Below are 24,379 nucleotides of genomic sequence, written 5' to 3'. Positions count from 1 at the left end.
ATATTTGTCTAACCTTTCAACTTGTTAGTATAAATGTGGAGGTCACATGCGTCGTGGTGTAGGTTCACAAAGAAGACCAGGCCCTTCCCCTTCCCCTTCCTCGTCCTCGTCTCCGCCCCTTTCCTCTTCCCCTGCCCTTTCATCTAACCCTCAACCAGTACATGCTGATGGACACATTGGCCCTTCCTCCGACCCTCAAATGCGAACTGAATCTACTTCAATTCCATCGCCTTCGGTTCCACCTTTTTCTTCAATGCAACACTCGAATGATGAAGAAGATAGCCGATTCATGATATCCCCATTTGGAGATTCGTAAGTACTTTATTTTTTTAAGTATAGGTAAATTATTATGGATGTCAACTGAATTGTTCGTATGCAGATTCACGGATGCTACGTATGTTGTGAGGAAACTTAATAAAATAATCAATAACTGTTGGATGAAGCAGTATAGTAGTTGGACCACCGCTCCAAAAGAAGTAAAGGAATTGTGGTGGAATGAGTTCAAGGTAAGTTTTGTCCTTCTATTTTCTCACAAACTAAGTTCGGTTTAGCATACTGAGTGTACAATTGTTTTTCTATCGATTGCTTGCAGCGGAAGTTCAGGTGGGATGAAGCGGAAGAGAAAGAAGTTAGAAAAATTTTTAAGAAGAAAGTTGTTGATCACATGTGAAATGTGATGAATAGAGCAAAGAGAAGTCAAGAAAAGCCGGATTTTATTACAGCTGACAATTGGGTGGAAATTAAGAGAACTTAAGACATCGAAAAGTATAAGCAAATCAGTGAAATAAATAAGAAGAATCGAGCTTCTAGCTCTAGTGAAGGGTCTGCCACATATGCTGGGGGCTCTATCAACATCGGGGAGCATAGAAAAAGAATGGTAAGTCTGTTAAACATGTTGTAAGTTAATTCAATGATTACTCATTTATGTTTATATTTTGTAGGCAGATGAATTGGGGACGGAACCGACATTTATAGCTACATTTGAACGCACATTTCAGAAAAAAGATAAGACATGGACTGGCAATCGAGCAAAAGCTATTAAGGTATGTAAGGTTATATTTTGTAGTTATATATATGAAGTTTTTTTATTTTCATCTATATTGTTAATGTAGGACAAATATGATGAACTTGTAATGAGCACTGCTGCTAGTGGTGATGGTGATGGTGATGGTGTTACTGCGTCCGAGCCATCGGTTGACAGTATGGCATTATGGGTGGAGGCATCGGGTGGAATGAGAAGAGGTCAAATATTTGGGATGGGATCCTTGTCAAGGATATACACAACGCCGGCTGCTGCAACTTCATCCTCCAATGCGGCTTTTTTAAGGAGGACACAACACGAGGAGCAAATGACCCAAGAATTGAACCAACTGAAACATTTACTTGTGCAGAAGGACGAAGAAATAAGAGGAGTGAAACAACATTTGCAATTGATCATGCGACACCTCAACCTCGATCACGATGACGTTCCTCCTGTACCTCCCACTAATCCAGTAGGTGATAGGCACAATGATGAGCGACACAATGATAATGAGATTCCTGATGATGGTGATGATCCTTGCTAGTTAAAATTTTCAAACTCGAGGGTAAGCTTGCTTCAGCATTATCTATTTATTTATAGGACAAGTTATTAGTTGTTGCATTTGTTCAATGCACATGTATCGATTCTGTTAAAAGTTCAACAACTGTTATAAGTTCAACAACTGTTTTTGCACATGTACACGAGAGACAAAGGACTAATCAAGCTGATGCTCGGCTATCTCTCTCCCTTGTTCACGCACGTATGTGCATTCTAGGAACAGAGTTGCTAGGATCTAAATTACTTGGCACTGATTCTTTGAAGAATCTTTGGAATGATCATAATGCCATATTGTGTTGTTATCTGTTATTTGTTTTACTCGAAATTGTTAAAAGTGAATTTTGCCATGTATGTAATTAGGAATGATTAATGACGGTCTTCCTTTTGGTTTGGCAGTCTATTCCAGTTTTTGTCTTTGCAAACTAGGCAGGGCTTGACATATTAGAGACCACTTTTGGTGGCTTTACAAGATATTACTTTGGATTAGATATTTGACGAGTCAGTTCGCAGAGAATTGTGCCCTGGGTTCACTAAATTAATGTAAGAGGTACTTCTATCATTCTTTATGCTACATGACAATAAGGGTTCGGTTTGCATACATGCCCTTTGGAATTGGTCTTTTGTGTGAGCATAGCCTAATATATTCTTTTTTGAACACCCCTCTTTCTGCTGTTGAATAGATGTGAAAAAATTAAGAGGGGTTAGGAGTTTGATATTGTGATGTTTGCGCTACAGATGGACAGGACTTCGATTCTTGGAGATACTATAGACTACGTGACTATGTGAAAGAACTTCTTGGCAAGATCAACAGTTAGCAACAAGAGAGCGAACTGGATTTGAAGCAATTGAATTTGTTGGATCCTCTCAAGGATTTTTCATACAAATTTAGTGCTTTGTTCCATTTCTTTCTTTTTTGTGTTTGTTCTTGTCTTGACTGTGATTCTATCAATGTTAAATATAAATTCTATAATTGCTGTTAATTAGATTTCAAATCGAAATCGTTCCTAAACAACATTCGTCGCAAACTTCGTCGCTAAATTATTCATTAAAATTCGTCGCCAAATTCGTTTCGGAACAATATTCATGGTAAAAGTCAAAATTTTTCGTGGCAAATTAGTGACGAATTTTGCCACGAATAAGTTCGTTGCAAAATATTGACCAAAAAAAAAATTTGGTGGCAAATTAGCCACGAATAAGTTCGTCGCAAAGTACTGATAAAAAAAAAATTTGGTCGCAAATTAGTCACGAATTTTGCCACGAAATGTGTTCGTCGCAAATTAGCAATAAATTTTGCCACGAATAAGTTCGTTGCAAAATACTGACAAAAAAAAATTTGGTGGCAAATTAGCCACGAATTTTGCCACGAAATGTATTCGTCACAAATTAGAGATAAATTTTGCCACGAATAATTAGCAACGATTTTTGCCACGAAAAGATTTCGTCGCAATTTCGCGACCAACAAAAAAAATTTTTGAAAAAAATAACGACGAATTTTGCCACGAATACAGTTCGTGGCAAATTAGCCACGAATTTTGCCACGAATACAGTCGTGGCAAATTAGCCACGAATTTTGCCACGAATAATTAGCGATGAATTTTGCGACGAATTTTTTTTCGTGGCAAATTAGCCACGAATAATTAGCGACGAATTTTTTTTCGTCGCAAATTAGCGACGAAAATTGAAATTTTCCATGGCAAAATTTTGCGACGATTCCGTCGCTAATTTCATCGCAAATTCGTTTAGCGACGAATTTTGCCAAATTTTTCGTGGCAAAATTCGTCGCTAAAACCAAGTTTTTTTGTAGTACTGTTTTGCGGGTTTATTGTTCTTAATTAATCGGTTGCTATGGTATACTGCTGCTTTTGTTGCGCTACTTATTAATAACAGTTACTTTCATCCTAGTAGCAAGAGGAAATAGAAATAGTTTGGCAATTGCAGCACCAATGCTTATTTAGGCAGGACATTGTTAGGAAAAAAAATGAATTTTACCATCTATCTACATCACATGATTGATTTAGGGCTCCAATTTTTGGAGTGGGGCCTTAACTTAAGAGAAATGCTAGTTTGTCACTAAAATTCGTCAGCAAAATCCGTATACAAAATGATGTGTCAAAATGCTATTAACTGTTGAATATGCCCACTTGTTTGATGGATCATTCGTAGTCTGCCACGTTGCATAATACAAGAATTTTGTAAATCAGTCTTAGTATATCTAGCATTACACTTAATCTAAAGCAACTAGGGGTAGAACATCATTTGCAATGCAATTGGTTGAAAGCAAAAGGCCAGAGAGGTAAAAGGAAGCTTAAAGAGGGAATAAATTAATGGGTTGCATGAGGCCGACATGCTAAAGAAAAATTCCTTATGCACAAAAATGCAACAAAGGTTAAAGGGGTCCTCCTCCTGTTTCCTTCTTTGTCTTTGATTAGACAATGCAGTCTCTTTTGTCTATGTACCCATAGATTATTCTATGCCATGACGTCTGTGGAACCGACTTATGAGGAAATTTAAGACTCGTAAAGAGCGTACCAAGCAAGAACTACACGAAAAGGGCATGTGAAGACACTGTTATGAGATTCCATCTATGTGAACCGCATGCCACAGATTCGATTTCATCCTTTCATTAGTTGACATTTGTGTAAAGAGAATATTCTTTCCTCCTATTTTATTTCTTTCTCGTTAATCAACAAGTACAGGACATAAACATAACAGGTAAGTTTCTACATTCATGTCCGATCCTTTTCCACACCAAATGATTAACTACTAAGTAGGCTTCATGTGGCAGACAAATAACTCCTAGAGAACTAATGACCATAATCTACTTAGGTTGGTGCATATTGTACTCTGAAAATATCCAAAAGCAGGCGAAAGCCAAGCCACCATTCTATGTATACGTACATGACAAACAAAAATACCCAAAATCGGAGGAGAAATTTCGAGCTTGTGGGAGCTGGCCCCCAAATTTCATATGGTTTTTTGAAGTATAGCTAGGAAAGATTTCTGAGGTTAAAGTTAATATTAAGTTAAGTGACCCAATATGCATGCCGAGTAAGAAAACAAAATACGAGGAAAGTCTATTAATGGTGCATTTGTTTCGCAAAAAACGAATAATTTGAAAAATATTTTTCAAAAAATGATCACTAAAATCACTTGTGAAAATGAATGAACAAATTTTTTTTTATCATCCACGAAATTGTTTAGACATAAATTATTGAAAATAATAAAAATATCATTAATTGGCTGATTATTTCAAGTGGCACAAGCGATCATTTTTTAGAAAATATTTTTCAAATCATTTAATTTCCACGAAACAAACATAGTTTAATTAATACTTTGCTAATATTATCGTCATACAAATTGTCATTGAGTTAAGAGTAATGCTATGTTTCCTATGATTGATCTGCAAAATTGGTTTTGCTAATATATGATGCTGTCAAAGGGCGATTGATTGTTGAATATAGTCTCATCACTTGCTTAAAGGTCCACTTACAAGTCTAACAGATTACTTAATACACCAACTATAGTAAACCTAGCGCTGTTCGTTAAGACAATGGTTTATAATGTGCCTAGACATAACTTCTTAGGATGATGAGATGTCTAATGCACTTTGGACAAAATACTTTAGATTACCTTTTGTCGTCTTTTCCCTCCGCCACTCTTTTGCCAACTGGATGGTGGGCTTCAGCAAGCTACAGGCACCTGCTTTTTCTGCTTGGACATGGTCTATAAAGAAGTCCATACATGGGGGAAAAAGCAGTTTACAAAAGAAGATTACTTGGGTAAACAATACAAAAGTATGTTTCAATAGTTATTATTCATTTCCACCATCTCATTGGCATAGTGTGGCTAGGATAGAATCACATGGATTGTCCCTTAGGAAATGGCAGTCAGAAATACACATAGATAAATGATTATTCAAAACCTGGCTCATCAATTGACTCTAGGACTCCAATTTATTCAAAAGTTAATGAATTTGAAAATCCTTAGATCTTTACAAGGACATATTTTTGGTATGAAGGAAGCATAAAATAAATATTTGACGAAAGCAATACGGAATTGGGAAATTTGGGTAGTCAAATTATTTTGGCCGTTGTGTAGCTAGTTGATTTATTTCAATTTTGGGTAAAAGTCGAGTGGAAGACCCATCTAATCTTTGGTTGGCGCCATGTGAACCCTGTCCATCTCAATCAATCAATCAATCAAATGGACCCCGTGTGAGACCCATACCTTTTAACGGTCGAAATGGAATGGGTTCATATGTACTAAGGTGAATGCAAAACTTGCTTGGCCAAAACTTAAGACGATCCTCCGCTAAATACTCTTTAAAAAAATTTACTTCCCCATCAAAATTTATAATGATATTAAATTCAGAAAAATTTTGAAAAAATTATATGCGAATGTACGTATCAATGTTTGAGTGTTTTGAAAGTTTCAAGAGTTTTAGAAAAAAAAATTCAAAATGCGTCTGCTGCAAGATTTATATCAAGTAAAAAGCAATAAGTAAAAGTTAATTAAGATAAGCCATAAGTTATTAGGTGAAAAGAGACTAAATGTGTATAAGACCTACTTAAAATAAGTATTTAAGTGACAAGAGATTATATTTTAACATCTCCTCTTACTTGCAAAGCGGATGAAAAATAATGGTGGGACCATTGTCTTACATATTGAAGTCAATAAAAATAGTGTGAAATGAAGTCTATTTGTTCATTTGTTTTCCCTAAATTAACCAATTGGAGCTAAATCCAAAATGTACTTCAAACCCTAACCCTAAATGTAGGAATTGGGCAAACTAAAGTAATTTTTTGGGTTTTGAATGGCTCAAAAAAAATTTCTTCACCATGCTTACCTACTCTCGAGAGCTGTTGAGGCAAAAGATTTGGAAGTTAAAAATAAACCGCCAATTCCAAGAGGCCTCACGGAATCATTGTCTTTGGACTTGATTAATTGAAAAAAAAAAACACATCGGACTTAGAAATTCATTAAAAAAGCCACGGAGGACTCTGTATATTGACAGAGTTACTTTAGTGATTGTTTTTAACCGATGTGCCACTAAAATGATTACTCGAAAAGTTTTAGTACTGAATTGAGTGTCGTACAAATTTAATGAAGCACTTCCATTTCCTCTGTCAAGTGATATTGTAAGGCTAAATACAACCATTCAATTACAAAATTTAAATTATGAAAAACATCTTCATCTAACAATTTATTTCATTCACTGGAATCGGAGGTTCCAAATTCAAATCAATCAATTCAGAGTCCTCATTTGTCTCACTTTTTATTAATTTCCGTACTTCAATCTTAGGTCAAATCCTTGACTACGCATGAATGGAGTGTAATAATATTTAAACATTGACTATGAACCTAAATATTAGATTATACATTTGTTTAATAACCCAATTTAGAACGGTTGACAGTGTTTATTCCAAAAACTTAAAGCTGTTAAAGTTCGGTTCATATTTTTTTGTCTTAATATACAGTAATCCCAAGAAATTTTACAAATATAAGGTGAATGCTTTTCTTGGATTTGTAAGTTATAAAGGATGTTCAAATCATTCACTAAACCATGAGATATTGATATTGATTGAAAAGATGAATATTTCATCAAATGTTTAACACGTCAAGAACTGATCAGCAAAAAGACTTCAATTTGTCAATTAATTTTGAATGTTCACCATTGAATGTCTAATAATGGGCAAAATTATGCAAGTACCTCACCAGAATCATAAGCTGCTGAATATCATACTCATTAAAGGACAAAATACCATGTGCTTGTATACAATAGATGTTAAAGGAAGTGATAAAGTAAAAGACGCAACACTATTAAGTTGCGGCACCAATGGATGACATGAACCGGAAAGTCAAAAAGCGACTATTCTAAGCACAGAACATGGTTTGAAAATTGCCACATATTAAAAGTTAATTAATCGGGAATCGATGACGCATGACCTTAAGTCGATAACTTTCTCTTTGAGTTCGCTAAAGAATGATTAATTGTACTTTCTTCCTTTAACTTATCAAGGGAAAGCTGAGGCCGAATTAGTATGAATTTGTTGCTTATGTGACATGGAGACATTTTTAGGTGCTCCAAGACATTTATATTATATGTAATTGTTGTAGTTTGATTTGTTGGGGCTAACGATCAATCTAGAGGGGGATGAATAGATTATATGGGAACTATGAAAAACTTTGAAAATAACAAAAATAGATTGATAATTATCAAGTGCGAGTACTACTATCAATAAATACATATAATAATGCTAATCGTAAGGAGATAGAAGATAGAACATAGAACATAGAAATATATAGTGGTTTAGCTTTATTCCCAAGTCTACTTACACTCTCCACACTAACAACCACAACAAGGTTAGAATCCATCAATAATCTTCAAGATAAGTTACAATTAGCATATACTGCTCCTATCAAATGATAGATCACACTATTAGGACACGAGTACTATTATGATTCTCCACACGTACTCTTGTACCCCACATCCTTACTTGAGATCCTTTGTTGATAACATTAGGATTTCAATAGGACCAGATTCGACAATAATCTTCTACAGATCCTGGACAGTGCTCATATCTACCTTCTAGTGGTGTTATTCACATTGGTTGTTGTCAATTGATTCCCATTCGGATTCATTTGAAACTTTTGCTTTCCGAAATTTTCTCTTCTTTTTGAGTCGTCTAAGCCTTTAGAATTTCTTGTTTCTCTTCAAGAGCTTTTGGAGTTCTTGGATTGCTGAGGCCATGTCCTTATCATCATTGTCGGAGGAGGACGATCCTTCATAATAGACATGACGAGTGTTAGCTTTATATGCCATAAACTTGTTACCTTCAGATTTACTTGGCTCATTGTTGGAGGCGATTTCATAAGCAACGAGAGTTCCAATAAGCTTATCCAAAGTCAAGGGTTGAAAGTCTTTGGGTTTCACGGATTGATGTTTTCACATGAACCCATTCTTTTAGAATAAACACACTCCAATTGACAGAATGTACGTAACATGTCTGCCTCACAAATAACTACCTCACAAATAACTGCCTCGGCGGTTATTTCTCTCTCATGGGCTCTTTCAAGATTAATGGGCTGGGTTTGGCCCAACATGGGCGGCCCAATGATCACAAAACCCATCATCTCCCACTCGCACATGGTGGGCTAAACATAACTCTCTCTTCTTTGCAGTGTTCATACTAGCAAATAATCCGTGCGACCAGCATACTTCGAGAGCTCGTTGCCATGCATCTGTTAAGAATACATAACAGCTCAAATTTGGGCATAACGTTTTCGAGTAGATATAGTATGCAGTACCCTAGATCAATCAGTCACATTTATATCTCTTTTGATCTCTTTTAGTATCTCGTATATTGTATTCACAACTATGATTTACTTAAAATCATAATTGATTGACCTGTGAATACAAAAATAGAATGTGACATTATAAATAAATTGATCTTCCTCTTTCCTTAAACCTCTCTATTTCAGTCCAGCACGCTTTTCTAGAAATGCCCCATTAGATCGAATCATTCATGACCATTGGCAACACCCTAAGATAGCGAACACTAAATAAAAACTTTGAGAATAAGTCAGAGTCGTGAGGGCACTAAATGAGGAACTCTGTATCCTCAAGAGTCTCACACGGCATAAAGTTAAGATTAAGAACTTTTGCCACTCTTATCGGTCGTCTCATGCATACGTAGTATGAAATACGTATTACGGTATGAACTCCTTTCCCATGGAGCGTATGTCTTTACATTCAATACCGTACAGATGATAGTTCAGACATACTCAATGTCTAAACTTAAGTTCACGTATCTACTCTTCTAAAGAATCCATTAGAACTCATATCTGGCATCAAAGACAAATAAAGTAAAATATGTGGACTATTTTACTTTCGGACATAGTAAATTTTATGTCCTCATCTTAGCACTTAGCTAAGGCGACATTTATATTTTAAGCTTGAGCTCTCGATTATCACCTAGATAATAAGCTTAAAATTGTCTCATCTCTATTTATCACACAGTAAATAGAGGCGATTACTCGTATGAGTGGGTTAATCTTATCTGTCCGACATACTTTCTTAACATAATACACTAAGTATTAAGATGCATAAATAAAATAAATTCATAGGCATTAACAATGATATAACAATTTCATTTAAATGTGAACATTAAGGAAAATTACAATATTCAGTACATCAGCATCTACGCAGTCCTAGAGATTTTACATGACCATTGAAAACATCTCTAGGAATTGGCTTCGTCATAGGATCTGCGATCATCCTATGCGTAGATATGTACTGCAAGTTCACATCCTTTCGTGTTACCATATCTTTAACAAAATTGTACTTGGTATCTATATGTTTGGTCTTGCCATGATATTTCGGATCCTTGGTGTATGCTATCGCTGCTTGGCTATCACAATTGACTAACAAGGAGCTTGCAGCATGCTCAACAACACCTAAATGATCCAAAAATCTCTTAAGCCAAACTCCCTCTTGTACTGCTGCTGACAATGCCACGAACTCGGCTTCCATTGTGGATAATGCTATACATGTTTGTTTCTTACTGCTCCAAGATATGACGCCATTATTCAGTAAGAATGCAAATCCAGAGGTAGATTTCCTTTCGTCTAAATCTCCTCCCCAGTCAGCATCTGAGCAGCCTTCAAGTCGCAGATCCTTTCCTTGATAACTCAGAGAATAATCACTAGTACCCTTTAGATACCTCATGATTCTTTTAACGGCTTTCCAATGTGCTTGACTTGGATTGGATTGGTATCTACTTACCATTCCAACTGCAAAACATATGTCAAGTCTTGTACACATCATAGCGTACATTAAACTCCCAACAGCACTAGCATAAGGAACGCGTTTCATTTGTTCCTTTTCTTGTGGAGTCTTAGGACACAACCTACGGCTCAATCCTTCACCTTTTGCAATAGGAGTATCAATGGGTCTACAGTCATGGATACAAAATCGTTCAAGAACTTTATTGATATAAGTCTCTTGCGAAAGAAACAATAATCTCTTGGAACGATATCTTGAAATCTTAACTCCAAGAATATATGTAGCTTCACCCATATCTTTCATTTCAAAATTGGACGATAACCAACTCTTAACAGTATTAACCAACTCCATGTTGCTTCCGGCAATTAGTATATCATCAACATATAATGATAAGATCACAAATTGATCTTTGGATCCTTTGATATATACACAATGATCTTCATCAATCATTGTAAAATCATACGCCACTATGGCATTATGAAAACATGTATACCATTGTCTTGAAGACTGCTTAAGGCCATATATCGATCTCATAAGTCGACATACTTTTTGTTCTTGGCCTTTCACAATGAAGCCAATAGGTTGCTCCATATAAATTTCTTCTTCTAATTCTCCATTTAAAAAAGCAGTCTTTACATCCATTTGATGTAATTCAAGATCCATACTTGCCACTATTGCCAAAATAAGGCGAATTGAGGTAAATCTCACTACAGGAGAAAAAGTTTCTTCATAATCAATTCCTTCCTGTTGATTATACCCTTTCGCCACGAGGCGAGCTTTATATATTTCTATTGAGCCATCAGATTTACGTTTTATTTTGAGAACCCATTTGTTCCCAATAGCTTTGCGTCCTTTCGGAAGATCAACCAATTCCCAAACTTGATTGGATTTCATTGACTCCATTTCTTCTTCCATTGCATCTATCCATTTTTTCTTATTAGGGCAATTTAAAGCCTCATTTACATTCCTTGGCTCATCTTCATCTTGTGGAGCGACCATAAAAGTTTCCCCTTCAATGTCAAAACGTCGTCGGGGAACACTTTTGCGACTTGTTCGCCGTACGGAAGATTGTGCACGTGGTACATCACTCTCCTTTACGCTCCCACTTGGATTAGATAATGATGGTATCGTCTCACCAAACGGTTGCAATTGAGATTGAGTCGAATTTAATTCCTCATTTCTCACATTGCTCCCACTTGGACGATCTTCATCAATTTCATTATCATGATCCAAGGTTTCAAAAAGTGAGTAGTCCTCACCTATTTCGCCCTTCTTAGGAAACTCATTCTCTAAGAATGTGACATCTCGTGATTCAAATTCAGTAATACTCCCACTTTCTTGCTCACCTATAAACACATACCCTTTCAAGTGCTCTGAGTATCTAATAAAAATACTCTTCTTGCCTCTAGGACCCAGTTTCCCATACTTGTGAGAGGGCTCGTGAGTATAAGCAGCACAACCCCAAGGTTTAAGAAAACTTAAATCGGGTTTTCTACCTGTCCATAACTCATACGGAGTGGAAGTAACTGATTTAGAAGGCACACGGTTAAGTACATATGCAGCAGTTAACAAAACATCACCCCAATAAGTGATAGGTAAGTTAGCTTGTGCCATCATAGACCTAACCATTTCCAATAGGGTTCTGTTTCTCCTCTCGGCAACACCATTTTGTTGAGGAGTATATGGAATAGACAACTGTCTTTCTATTCCTTTTTCATCACATAAATTTCTGAACTCATCAGATAAATATTCTCGACCTCGATCGGATCTAAACGTTTTTATTTTCTTATCTAATTGATTTTCTACTAAGTTCATAAATTTCTTGAAGCAACTTAATGCCTCAGATTTATGAGAAATCAAATAGACATATCCAAATCGAGTACAATCATCTATGAATATGATGAAATACACAGCCCCATGCCTTGCTCTTACATTCATTGGACCACAGATGTCAGAATGGATTAGTTGCAAAGGAAACTCAACTCTTGTACCCTTTCCAAATGGTTTCCTTGTTGTTTTTCCCGCCAGGCAATGCTCGCAAATCGGCAAATCAACTTTTTCAATATTGCCTAATAAGCCCTCTTTGGCTAATCTTTGCATTCGCTGTTGGCCAATATGACCAAGTCTAGCATGCCACACATTCACATCATTTTCATAAGAGTTGGAAGATGTAAATAGGGAATAACAAACGTTAACGTCACCAAAGTCAACATCTAGTACAATAAAACCATTTAGAAAGTATCCACAACCATAGTAATTCGTATTCAAATACAAATCAACACCACTATTATGGAAGTTTAAATTAAAACCAAGTTTAACCAACACTAACACAGACACTAAATTCCGACGAATCTCCTGAGCATATAATACGTCATGTAGGAACAATGTTCGTCCACCACGCATCATCAACTGGCAGGTGCCAATTCCTTTAACTTCAGCTTTGGAGTTGTTCCCTACATAGATCCATTTTGTTCCGGTCGGAACCCGTCGAAACTCCACGAAGGCATCTCTGTCCTTCGCTACATGGTCTGTTGCTCCCGAATCTACAGTCCACAAAGGATTAGACTCAGTTAAAAATACAGAACTTGACACATAGGCAAAGTTCTCAAGAATGCAAGGGGAGTTTACCTTCTTTGGCTCGCCGCAATCGCGAGCGAAGTGGCCCTTCTTGCTACAGTTGTAGCATTTCACCCTCAACATCTTCTTAACAAAAGAACGCTTTCCTTTGTCTTGTTGATTAAATTTTGGTTTCTTACCCAAAGAACTTGCTCCCTTGCCTTTCCACTTCATAAACCTTTCGACGCGCTTGCGCTTGGAGCTCGAAGCCCCATGTGAGCTAGAACCAGCATAATAGATGTCAGTTTCTGGTTTCGCCGCCAGGAGATGATCCTCTTCTAACTCGAGATGGCGCATGGCATCTTCAAAGGTCTTGATGTTCTCATTATGGGTCAGGTGCACCTTCATGTGCTCCCAGCTTTGAGGCAAGGAACGGATCACTACTTGCACTTGCTGTTCATCAGTCAGAATGTGTCCAGCATCCTTCAGCTCAACGATCATGTTCGACATCTTTCTCAGGTGTTGTTTCATGGACTGACCATAAGGCTTCTTATACGAGTCAAACCTTATAGTGAGCTGTCTCAGCTTGATCACCGACGTATCACCAAATCTCGCTGCTAATGCTTCCCACATTTCCTTGGCATTCTCAAAATGCCTGAACTCTCGCATGATATCATTCTCCATGCTACTCAACAACGTGATGCGAGCAAGCGAGTTCTTCCTCTTCCATACAGCAAATGCATCTCTGTCTCTCTTATGCTATGCAGTGTTCCCATCCTCAGGTTCTTCCATAAGTTGGTTAAGAGCTTCTAGTGCTTCTTGTTCTTCTAGCACATATTGGATTTTCATGTTCCATATTTCATAATTCTCGCCGTTCAATTTCTCTCCTTTGTTCAACTCAGCTATTATGTTCTTAGTTGCTGAAGCCATTGAATCTGAACATATCAGACAGACAAGCACGAATTATTAATGCCACTTATTTATGCATCAATTTTACACAAACTGATTATATTAATGAATAATTTCATTTAGGTTTTAGATTCGAAAGTTCACTATGTTCCCAATCATCATCTAAAATCCTAATGTGAAATTATCGTTAACATAATCATTAAGGTAAAATTACGTTCTTTAAAGTTACTAAAACTTTTAGAACTCCCACTCAACCACATGATTTTAATAAGACAGATATTATGATAGAATAGTACCATAAACTATTCACAATAAAAAAATATCCATCAACATTCATTCACTAAGAACTATTTACATAAGGAACGAATCTAGCATAGAAAAGAAACATGAATACCAACATGAAGAGTACTATCCACCTAGGTTATCTAAAACCAAACTAAAATAAAATAAAATCAATGGCTTATCAATTTCCTATACACAGGGAAAGATTCATCAAAGTTCTTAGAAAAATCAATCTTCTTCTTTGGCAACCAAGAAAAGATTGTCGGGTATCCCTTAGGCTTTTTCCATGGCGCATTTATTCTTCGCCAAGTTGTATTCATCCCTAGGGTCGAAATCTTTGTTGTCTCAATCCTATAATATTCTCTCACAAAATCCATTGAGAGTTTTTTGTAGGCTGGAACCACGTTGACCTTCCATAGTTGATGCAACACCTTTTTCCATTCAGATGGAAGAGTGTTGATCAAAACATTCATCTTCTCAAAGTTCGGCATACAATAACCGTTCCAAATGATTTTCTGTATCATCTCATTGACCTTGACCACGTGATCCTCCAAATTGCCATTTTCCCATCGATAGTTATCTAATTCAACTCTCAACTCTGCAAGTTTTGCCTTCTGTTCAGGCGTCCTAGCCATAATGGGGGTTTGACATCTTCGTACCATCGTTCCTGCAACAAATGCAAAAAAACTCAAAGGATTACTTTTTAATCCATGATACAATATTGCAAGAAACACATTCTGCCCCCTTTCAGTACCAAATTTTTTTTTTGGGTGGTCAACGCCGGTCAACGGTGGTCAACGCAGGTCAACGGTGGTCAACGCCGGTCAACGGTCAACGAATGACCGGGTCAGTTCAACGGGTAAGCAGGGTCGAGTCACGGGTCAGCAACTGGGTCGGATCGGACCAAACCAATCATATCCGGCATACCGGGCCGGGCCTTTCGGCCCAAAAAATATAACCGGCGTGGCTAACGTCAGTGTGACGTCAGCCACGCCCACACGCGCACGCATGGCGCGTGCGGCGCACGTGCGCGGCGGTAACCGCTGCGCAAGTGCGATGCACATGCCGGCGTAGCCGCCGCTTGCGGCGGCGCGTGGAGGCGCTGCCGGCCTCCCCCGGCGGCGTGCCACCCGTCATTTTGCTCGTCTCGACGAGCACTACGACCCTATTCCATAAAAAATAAAATTTATCACACGAAATTTAGAGAAACGATCCCGAACAGTACGGTCGGGTGTCGGTTTTCATACCCGAGCGTTCGTCGGTGCCGTTTCACGAATTTCGGCCATCAATCCGTGTAATAAGCATATTAAACGATCAGGAAACAAGAACACATGCTCTGATACCAATGTTGAGAAACACAATCTCGAAAACACATTCTAAAACGGAAACTCGAACTATCGAATAACACCGAAAACATATCCGAAAACGTGCCCAGTCGAAAAACTTGAATCACCGATCGTCTAAAGTACATCACCAAGAAGGACGTACCTTGTTTTTCACGGATTAAATGCTCCAATTGCAACACCGAGAGAGTACGATTCTTCGATCGTCGAGCGAGAGCCCTTTTTCCTTTTTGAGTGAGAGAGTTTCTTGTTTTTTCTTAGAATAAACACACTCCAATTGACAGAATGTACGTAACATGTCTGCCTCACAAATAACTACCTCACAAATAACTGCCTCGGCGGTTATTTCTCTCTTATGGGCTCTTTCAAGATTAATGGGCTGGGTTTGGCCCAACATGGGCGGCCCAATGATCACAAAACCCATCAGATTGTATGTTCCTCATTTTGTATAGATTTTTCCATGTTCAACAAGCCCATTTGTGATGTCATTGTAGTGCATAGACATTTCCTCAATTTCTTCATGTGGTTCAATTTGGAATGTCTCATAATTTCCAAACAGGATGTTCATCTTCATTTTCCTCACACTGTTTGTTCCTTCGAAAATAACCAGGAGTCCATCTCAGATTTCTTTAGTTGTAGTACACGAAGAAGTTCGATAAAATTCAGATGCAGACAATGCACAATATAAAAAGTAAATAGCTTTAGCATTAGTTGAAGCCTTCTTTCAATCTCTTCACGAGTAGGAACACGTGGAGCTTGTGGAACTTCTTATCCCGTTGGTGGAACTAGAGGTCTAGCCGGTGGAGGTACTGCTGGTTAATTCTCAACCATATCCCACATAGTAATCTCGTTTGCCTCGGATAAACACTTCCATTCTCTATATCCATAATGTTATCCATAAAGAATCTTTATGCTCAAAAGGAAAACACTTTAAATAACAATCAATAAAACTTTGATACCAATTGTTGAGGCTAACGATACAACCTAGAAGCAAGGTGAATAGGTTGCATGAGAACTATGAAAAAATTTTGTGGATTACAACAAGTTAAACTTTGACAGAAGTAGAAACAGATCAATAATTATCAAGTGTGTGTGTTACAATCAAACAAATAATGATAATAATGAGTACATAATGCTAATAGTAAGGAGATGGAAGATAGCACATGGAGATTTACAGTGATTCGGCTTTATCCCCAAGCCTACGTCAACTCTCCACACTAACAGCCACAACAAGGTTATGATCCACTAGTAATCTTCAAGACAAGTCACAATCAGCATGTATTGCTCCTATCAAATAATAGATCACACTATCATGACACAAGTACCTATATCACTCTTGTACATTTGCTATTATCACGATCACAACTAGTGACACCTCACACAAATATTATCAGGAATACAAAGCTATTGTTGAGAAAACCTCATAATATATTTTGAAATTGACAAAACTGTCCAGGAGTTATTAAAAGTCTAACAAATATCTTTGAAGTTTTTCTAAGTCCAAGAAGTCACTTTCTGGATGTTCAGACTTTACGATGATCAGAAGGAAAAGTCTAAATTCTACACAGCAACAAACAAAGTTCAAACTTTGTGTACAACGGTTGAAGAATTTCATGCTATGATTGGAAATGAAAGGACAACTCACCCTGACTTATATTCTAAAGGCGAGTCAAGAATCAAACCTTATTCAGATTTTATCGTTAATTCAGAATGAATGCAATGGCTAGTAATCTGGCTTGGGTTTCACAAATGGAAAGTCTTGATTGATTCGATCTTAAAAGGCTATTTTGCAAGGAACATTAATATTGCAGGATGTCCTTAATTGATTGACAATCAATCCCATGACAAGTTTATTTCCAAATGGAGAAGCTCTGTTTATGGAAACCAAAGTTCTGATTGTATGGGCGATCGGAATTAGCAGGATTCAAACTTTGTCACTCAATGGTTAGTCAATCCTTCTTATACAAATCTGTCTAAGGAGAAGATTGGAAGATGATCCTCTGAAAACTGTCCCACGACTAGTTTGGAAGTGGAGGAGTATAAAAAGAGACAAACTGTCAAAGAGCAAAAGTAGAGAGACAAAATCCAAAATCATCCATTTCAAAGTCTGAGCAAACTTTGACCAATTTTTACTTGTTTTTCCTGAGCTAAAATTTGTGATCTTGAGAGACTTATTGCAAGAGAGATAGAGTGATCCATCTGAATATCACTCAGAACTTGTAAGCTCTTAATCGATCATCTAGTGAAATCCATTCAGTAAGTTGTCAACATGGGAGAGTGGACGTAGGCTTGATCTAAACCGAACCACTATACATCTGTGTGCATATTCTCTCTTCCCTAAAACTCCTTTTATTGCACATTTATTTGTTTGGCATTCAAAGTCTTACTAAAATCTAAACATTGTTCAGACTTTACTTGAGATCAATCACTTTCGTATTAAAATCGATCAATGAGCATTCAAATCACCTATTCACACCCCTTTAGGTGATATTTGCTAGTCTCATCAACTATTACCAACAAGAACAAAGCAAAGAAGAGTACTCAAGGCAATAGACTAGTTTTGTTCTTTTCTACCCAACTCCACTACTTCTCTTTGATTGAATTTATAGCCATCCAACCTTCAATGATCGTTTCGAACTCAAATTCCTCAAGTACCATTGGTTCTACTGTCGCCAGCAACAGAATGTCTCTCTGTTGCTCGTCAACATCAAAACGTCTCTCTAACAATGGCAATTTCCCAAAATAGTATCATTATACTTTTGTCAGAGTCTACCTCCTACTTATCTGATAGAGAGAGCTACTTCTGCTAGTAATTCACTGATCCTGTCAACAATATGCTACTCCGGCTAGTGATTCAATCTTCTATCTTTTGGTCCTTCTAAGCATATTAGCAATCGTGGCCTACACAGTTGTTCACATATCTAAGGTCCTTCCATCTGTTCACCTTATATTGGTACCTCCAAGTCCTCATAGACATCCCTGTTCCTCCTGACTTGTTAACTCTCGATCAAGATCCATCCAGTTGTTCACCTTTCTATGGTCTGTCCAAACTTTACCAAACATCTTCGTTCTAAGCTTGTTCACCATAGGTCATCCAGCTTGCAGAAAGGATACCATTTGCATATTGGCTTGTACATATATTACCTTATCCTACTCAACCAATATACACATTAGTAGTCTTTGATTATTTTGTCATCTTTAAAACAACATAGGGGATTTTCCCAGCATGATTCCGCTTATATCTATGTGGGCTAATGTGACATCCTCAAGTTTCAACCCTATTCTGGATGTAATGAAATGATTATATTCATCGATGCACTATTAGTTAAACCTCGCTCTGAATTGATCACTCATGAGAGACTAACCATTAAGGAGAGGCTATTAAGGAATTAAGTATGCACGACCTGAGAACTCGACCATGGATTGACAATTCGATCATAAGGATTGACGAGGGATAATTTTGATCCATTATAGACGATCAAGGAACAGTTATAGAATGTTTCGCCAATAGTATACAATCGGATCGCGGGTGACTCCGCTTGACCATTGTATGGATTGCGAACAACCCTAAACCAATCCCTATTGATCGTGTACTTCGGAACTAGCGATTGACCCATCGCAATTACATGACAACCAAGATCATTTGTGGCTCGAGAAAGCTTAAATGTGGATTGATATCAAGTCAACCACGAGTCGAATATGCGTAACTCCTAAAAGAAGCCCGTTAGTTTGAGATATACTAAAGTTGCGATTGATCGATTTTGACCATGAATTAGAATCCGAAATTGAGAATCGAACTTTTAAGGATTTCGAGACTAACCTATTGGACGTCGTCTCATTAATTCTTCGGTTTATCAGTTTGCTCGAAATGCTTGGAAAAGGAGTTAACGGGCCAAGAACTGGAACCTACGAAGAAGTGGGACGAGCGAAGGCCCAATGTGCTTCGGCCCAATTGGGCCCGAGCAAGACAAAGTGAGCCCAATGAGGCCCACTAAGCCCATTTTCAAGCCTATTAGCAATTCTAGCCCATTCTTTATCCTTTTGAGCCCAAATTTGATTTATATGAGCCCGTACAAAATTCTAGCCCATACACACGTATAGTATTTTATACTATACTTTGTGAAATTACCAAAATGCCCTTCTAGCATTTATTGAGAAGTGACAAATGGAAACAAAAGTCTTGATCATTTATGTGAAGAAATGATGAAATTTAGAGATTTGATCTTGGCTTGAGATAGAAGACTTGCAAGATAGATAATCTCATTGTCTCACTCTCATTCTCTCTCCTCTCTCTCCCTCATCCACCGGCCTCCCTCTCTCCTTCATCTTCTTTTCCCTTCGGCCGAGAGCAAGCAGCACCGTCCCTAGCTGCCGTGAGCTGCTATGGAGCCGCCGCCGCCGCCAACAGCTCACCGTAATCGCCCGGAGCCGTGTGCTGTCCGTTCGGGCCATTTTCGCCGCCGGTCCGCCTTCACCGAAGCTAAACCAGCCCTCACCGATGCTATTTTGCTGTTGTTCAGTCACTGTCCAGCCGTCCGTCATCATCTCGTGTTGTTTCCCGACCGAGTCACGCATAGCCCTCGCCACCGCCGTCGCGCTCGTGTCATCGGAATCATTTTCTGGGTGAGTTATCACCCTAATCCCTTATTAGTACATTAAACTTGATTAGGATGAGTTTATATTAAGTTAATTATGCTTAGTGCTAATTAATGAGGGATTAGTTGATAAGCTATCGTGATAAGTGATAAGCGTTGGTGATAAGTTATCGCGATAGATGATAAGTGGACTCGACAAGCTATCGAGAAAATGCGATAAACTATCGAGGTTTTAGTGATAAGCTATCGCCAATTATGCGATAGGCTATCAAGAAAATGATGATAAGCTATCGTAAAAAGGGTGATAAGCTATCGTCGGAGGGACGATAAGCTAGCGGTTTCGAGTGATAAGCTATCACAATAAGGTGATAAGCTATCACTAATTGGTTGATAAGTTATCGTAATTAGGGCGATAAGTGTATTTTATATGATTGCTTTTTACTTAATTTAAATGTTGAATTATGTCTGTTTCATACTGTTTATTGTCCGTCTTGCCCTGAATAATAATTGTCCTATGTGAAACCTTGTTATTTAATTTTTAGAAGGGTTTCCGTGGACATAAATAGTAAACCCGAGGTGTCGGGTTTATATGTCAAATTTTATAAGTTAAATAGGGCAATGATGTTTAAAAAAGGGAAGCATGCAAAGTTTGACGGTTTAATTGTATGTATGTAATCATGTGTAAATTTATTACTGCATTTTTGACATGAAAGTTGCAGTATTTTGTTATTTGAGCACAACCACGTCTATATGGGTTGAATGAGGAAAAATGAAATTGGCTTGAGTGGTTGAAATGCTGGCGTGATCATATATTGAGAAACCGTTACCCCCGTGTGAGTACGGGCGTGCCTTGAATGGCCGTAATAATTACCCGGTGGAGCAAGAAGACCCCCGTTTGGAGTACGGGCGTGCCCTGAGTGGCCGTAATGGAATTACCCGGTTAAGCCGGAAGACCCCCGTACAAAGACGGGCGTACCTTGATCGGCCGTGATAGATCAATAGACTGATAAATACCCGGTTGAGCCGGAAGACCCCCATGCAAAGACGGGCGTGCCCTGAGTGGCCGTGATAATTGGATCACGCATGAGTGCATTGTGCACGAGAAAGTTGCTATGTGTTCTGGTTATGTTATATACTTATTGCATTATTATGGTGGTTTATAACATGCAGGATATGTGCCAAGGCAAGGTAGGGTTACCTACGATTGTGTGATGGCATGTTTGTGTGTGCTATGTTGAGTTGACTTCCTAATCGAGACTTAGGTCATTAACTTGCTGAGTTTATCTCATTATCGTTTGTTAACTGCTTTCAGACCCTCGAGTATGAATCGCCCTCCCACTCTTTTTGGGGTACCTATGGACATGGGTACAATTATAACTGAGTATCCGGTGGGGCCGAATAGGGTGTACTAGAAGCACGCAACCATCGTTTGGGTGGATGAAGGTTTGGCGACGTGGAAGCCACATGAGTTCATCGCGTGGTTCTTTAGGGACGGAGATGGGTTGTTCGGACCCATTAGGGGTTTTGATTGACCTTTAACTGGTGGTATCAGGGAAGAGGTTTGGGATCTAATGGATATCAAACCTTCGGATGGGGCTGTTACTAATCCGGATACCGGTCCGAATGATATGGAGTCCGAAGCGGACGAAGTGGAGTCTGACCCGGAGCCTCCTCCGGGTTATGGCCAACTGTGGTGATGGATTTGGATATCCATCTTTTTTATAGCCCCTTTTTTTATAGTGAACCTAGGTTAACCCAACTACCAAATCCCTTTTTGTTTATGTGTGGTCTTTTAGGAAGTGGCCTTGTGATAGGCTCGTATATTGTATCTTCCTAAGGTTAACGATGTGTTCATAAAATAACTTCCTTGGTTTCCTTCTCAAAATGTTTTCCTTACTATCCCGCATTATTGATTGTTGTTAGGGTTCTCAAGTTCGCTTCCGCATGCTTTTAATCGTAAGCTAGAATGATTGGGTCGACGACGCGTCCTGGGACATTGCCATTACACGACCATAGGTGGCATGTTAGCGCGCTCGAGGTTCGGGGCGTGACAGCTAAAACGGGGGGCTTTGTGGCTTTGGGATGAAGTGTGAGAAATGCAGAAGGGTTGATACAACTAGTTCGTCAGAGTGGTGTCAATGTCTTTGTGCTAAGAATACATGTATGAGATGTTTTTTTATCTTAAAGGATCTCTAAAGGCAGGATTGGCTTCCCACACACAAACTGGTCGTAAGCTGATACCTCTCTCCTGATGATGGTCACTGCAAGTCGAAACCGATTGTTGTGATGAAATAATCTATTTGTCTCATTCAACGGATTGAATGCCCAAGCTAAATTTGATGATGTATAATCGATTATGAGGATCCGATTCGTCATACTGTTATTTGGAGCAATCTATTGAGGGAAGGTTGGTCTATTATCCCAGCTCACTAAGCGCCGCATGGCTTGTACTTGACCAGGAAACTTTGGCCCGTAACATATACATATTTCTAGAAAATCATTTTTTTATATGAATCGTCAACCGATTGTTTAATTACCAGTGGTAGAATGGACAAGTCAATAATCACCTACAAACACGGCAGTCGACGTAACCAAGCGATATGCAATTACACCCTGCATGGAAGAACATTGTATACGGATGCTAGTACAATGAATTAGGAATGACTACACAACTATTTTTGAGAACAAGAGCAAATTGACTAGGAACAAAAGATTGACAGAACTAAAAATAAACTACGAGGAAAGCGAAGTCAATAAACTGCATCGACTGAAAGTAGAAATCTTCTATGTGATTGTGCGTGCCTTCTCTCCGTAGAAGTTCCACTTTTGTGATTGATCTCTTTTAACTGATTGCAATAATTCCTCCTAATTTTGAGACACCTGCTTGCAATTAATCCCCCTTGTTGGACGTTTAATTTGCATTTGTTTAATAACCGCTTTGGCCCTTGGTAATGATCAATTGACTTTTTTAGCACCTCAAATTTTGAATTCACCACAATTTTGACCCAAGATTTTTTGGGTTTTATCCGAGCTCAACCCACTTTGACTCGAGGTAAAACCTCGTCAGAAACCCAAAGATATTACAAAGTGTGTTGCTTCATAAGAAAACAATACAACAATGGAAGATGATAAATGAAAAGATCCTTATGTTGCAATAGCATTCAATCCCTTGATTTAAACATCTCCAAGAATTGGGGAAATTGACTATTGGTCCTAAACCCATTGTACAGAAGGCAATTCATTCATGAACTTTTTAATTTTGCCAATTTAATCCTAAATATTTGTCCAAAATTCCAATATAGTAATTCTTTCCAATTTTCATTGGAAATCACTCATATGGCGGCATGCCATGTAGGACAACTAGTGATGACACATCAGCGATTTGTGATGATAATCGGCCGAAATAACTAAATTGGAATTATATGCAAAGGTTTAGGACTAAATTGTCAAAGTTGAAAAATTTATGATTGAATTGGCATTCATACAATAAGTTTAGGACTGATTAGTTAATTTTCTCCCAAAGAATTTGTTTGGAAGTTTGATTGACATCTCTAAATTATTCTCCCCTTATCGATAAATCAATGCCTTTACTCCCCCTCAAATTGGAAATGCAACAATCCCAAATTTCCAATTTGTGACATAAGTTTCCAAACGCATTTGTAGACAATGGCTTCGTGAAGAGATCAACAATTTGATGCACAAATGGAACATAATGATAATCCATCTCGATTAGTTCTGGCATGAAACACAGGATTCACCGACATATAATTCATCGACATATAAAGTGTACTAACATTATCACAAAATAATATTGGTGGACTTGAGAGATGGATACCTAAATCTTTCGAAAGGAATGATATTCAAGTAATCTCCGTAGCCGTCGATGCCATTGCACGATACTCGGCCATGTCACTAGATCGAGCGACCATTGCACTCCATAATACGCAGTTGCTACCTAAGAAGGTGCAAAATTCGGTAGTCAATCATCAAGTCAAGTAGCAATGTGCCCAATCTGCATCACAAAAGGCATAAAAGTCCAAAGTTGACTTTGATAAGATTCACATTCTTTGATCTAATGTGCACCTGATATAACGTATAATGCTCTTCACAATTTGAAAATAAGTCACAGTTGATTAATGCGTGAATTGACGGACAAAATTGACTGCATATGGAATACTTGGACATGTGATCATGAGATATTAAAGAGCTTCGAACATTGTTCGATATATTGAAGGATACGTGTATAGTTGTGCGTCTATACTAGAATGAGAGCTTGTGGCCATAGGCGTGGAAACTAGCTTTCATCCCTCCATTTGTGCACGTTTAAGAA

General features: G+C 38.1%; 1 protein-coding gene across 1 annotated transcript; it reads right to left on the bottom strand.

The window, feature by feature from the left end:
* Positions 1 to 12,835: 12,835 nt before the first annotated feature.
* Positions 12,836 to 13,298, bottom strand: LOC130135581 (uncharacterized). Its single transcript, XM_056305103.1, has 2 exons — positions 12,993 to 13,298; positions 12,836 to 12,907 (listed from the first exon to the last, which is right to left on the bottom strand). The coding sequence occupies exons 1-2, from the start codon at positions 13,275 to 13,277 to the stop codon at positions 12,884 to 12,886; spliced, it is 309 nt and encodes a 102-aa protein (XP_056161078.1). The 5' UTR covers positions 13,278 to 13,298; the 3' UTR covers positions 12,836 to 12,883.
* Positions 13,299 to 24,379: the final 11,081 nt, after the last annotated feature.

This window comes from Syzygium oleosum, unplaced genomic scaffold (assembly GCF_021117445.2).
Source record: "Syzygium oleosum isolate NSW1041296 unplaced genomic scaffold, Sole_v2.1 Sole_v2.35, whole genome shotgun sequence".
NCBI lineage: Eukaryota > Viridiplantae > Streptophyta > Magnoliopsida > Myrtales > Myrtaceae > Syzygium > Syzygium oleosum.
This window is presented reverse-complemented; position numbering and strand designations above follow the sequence as displayed.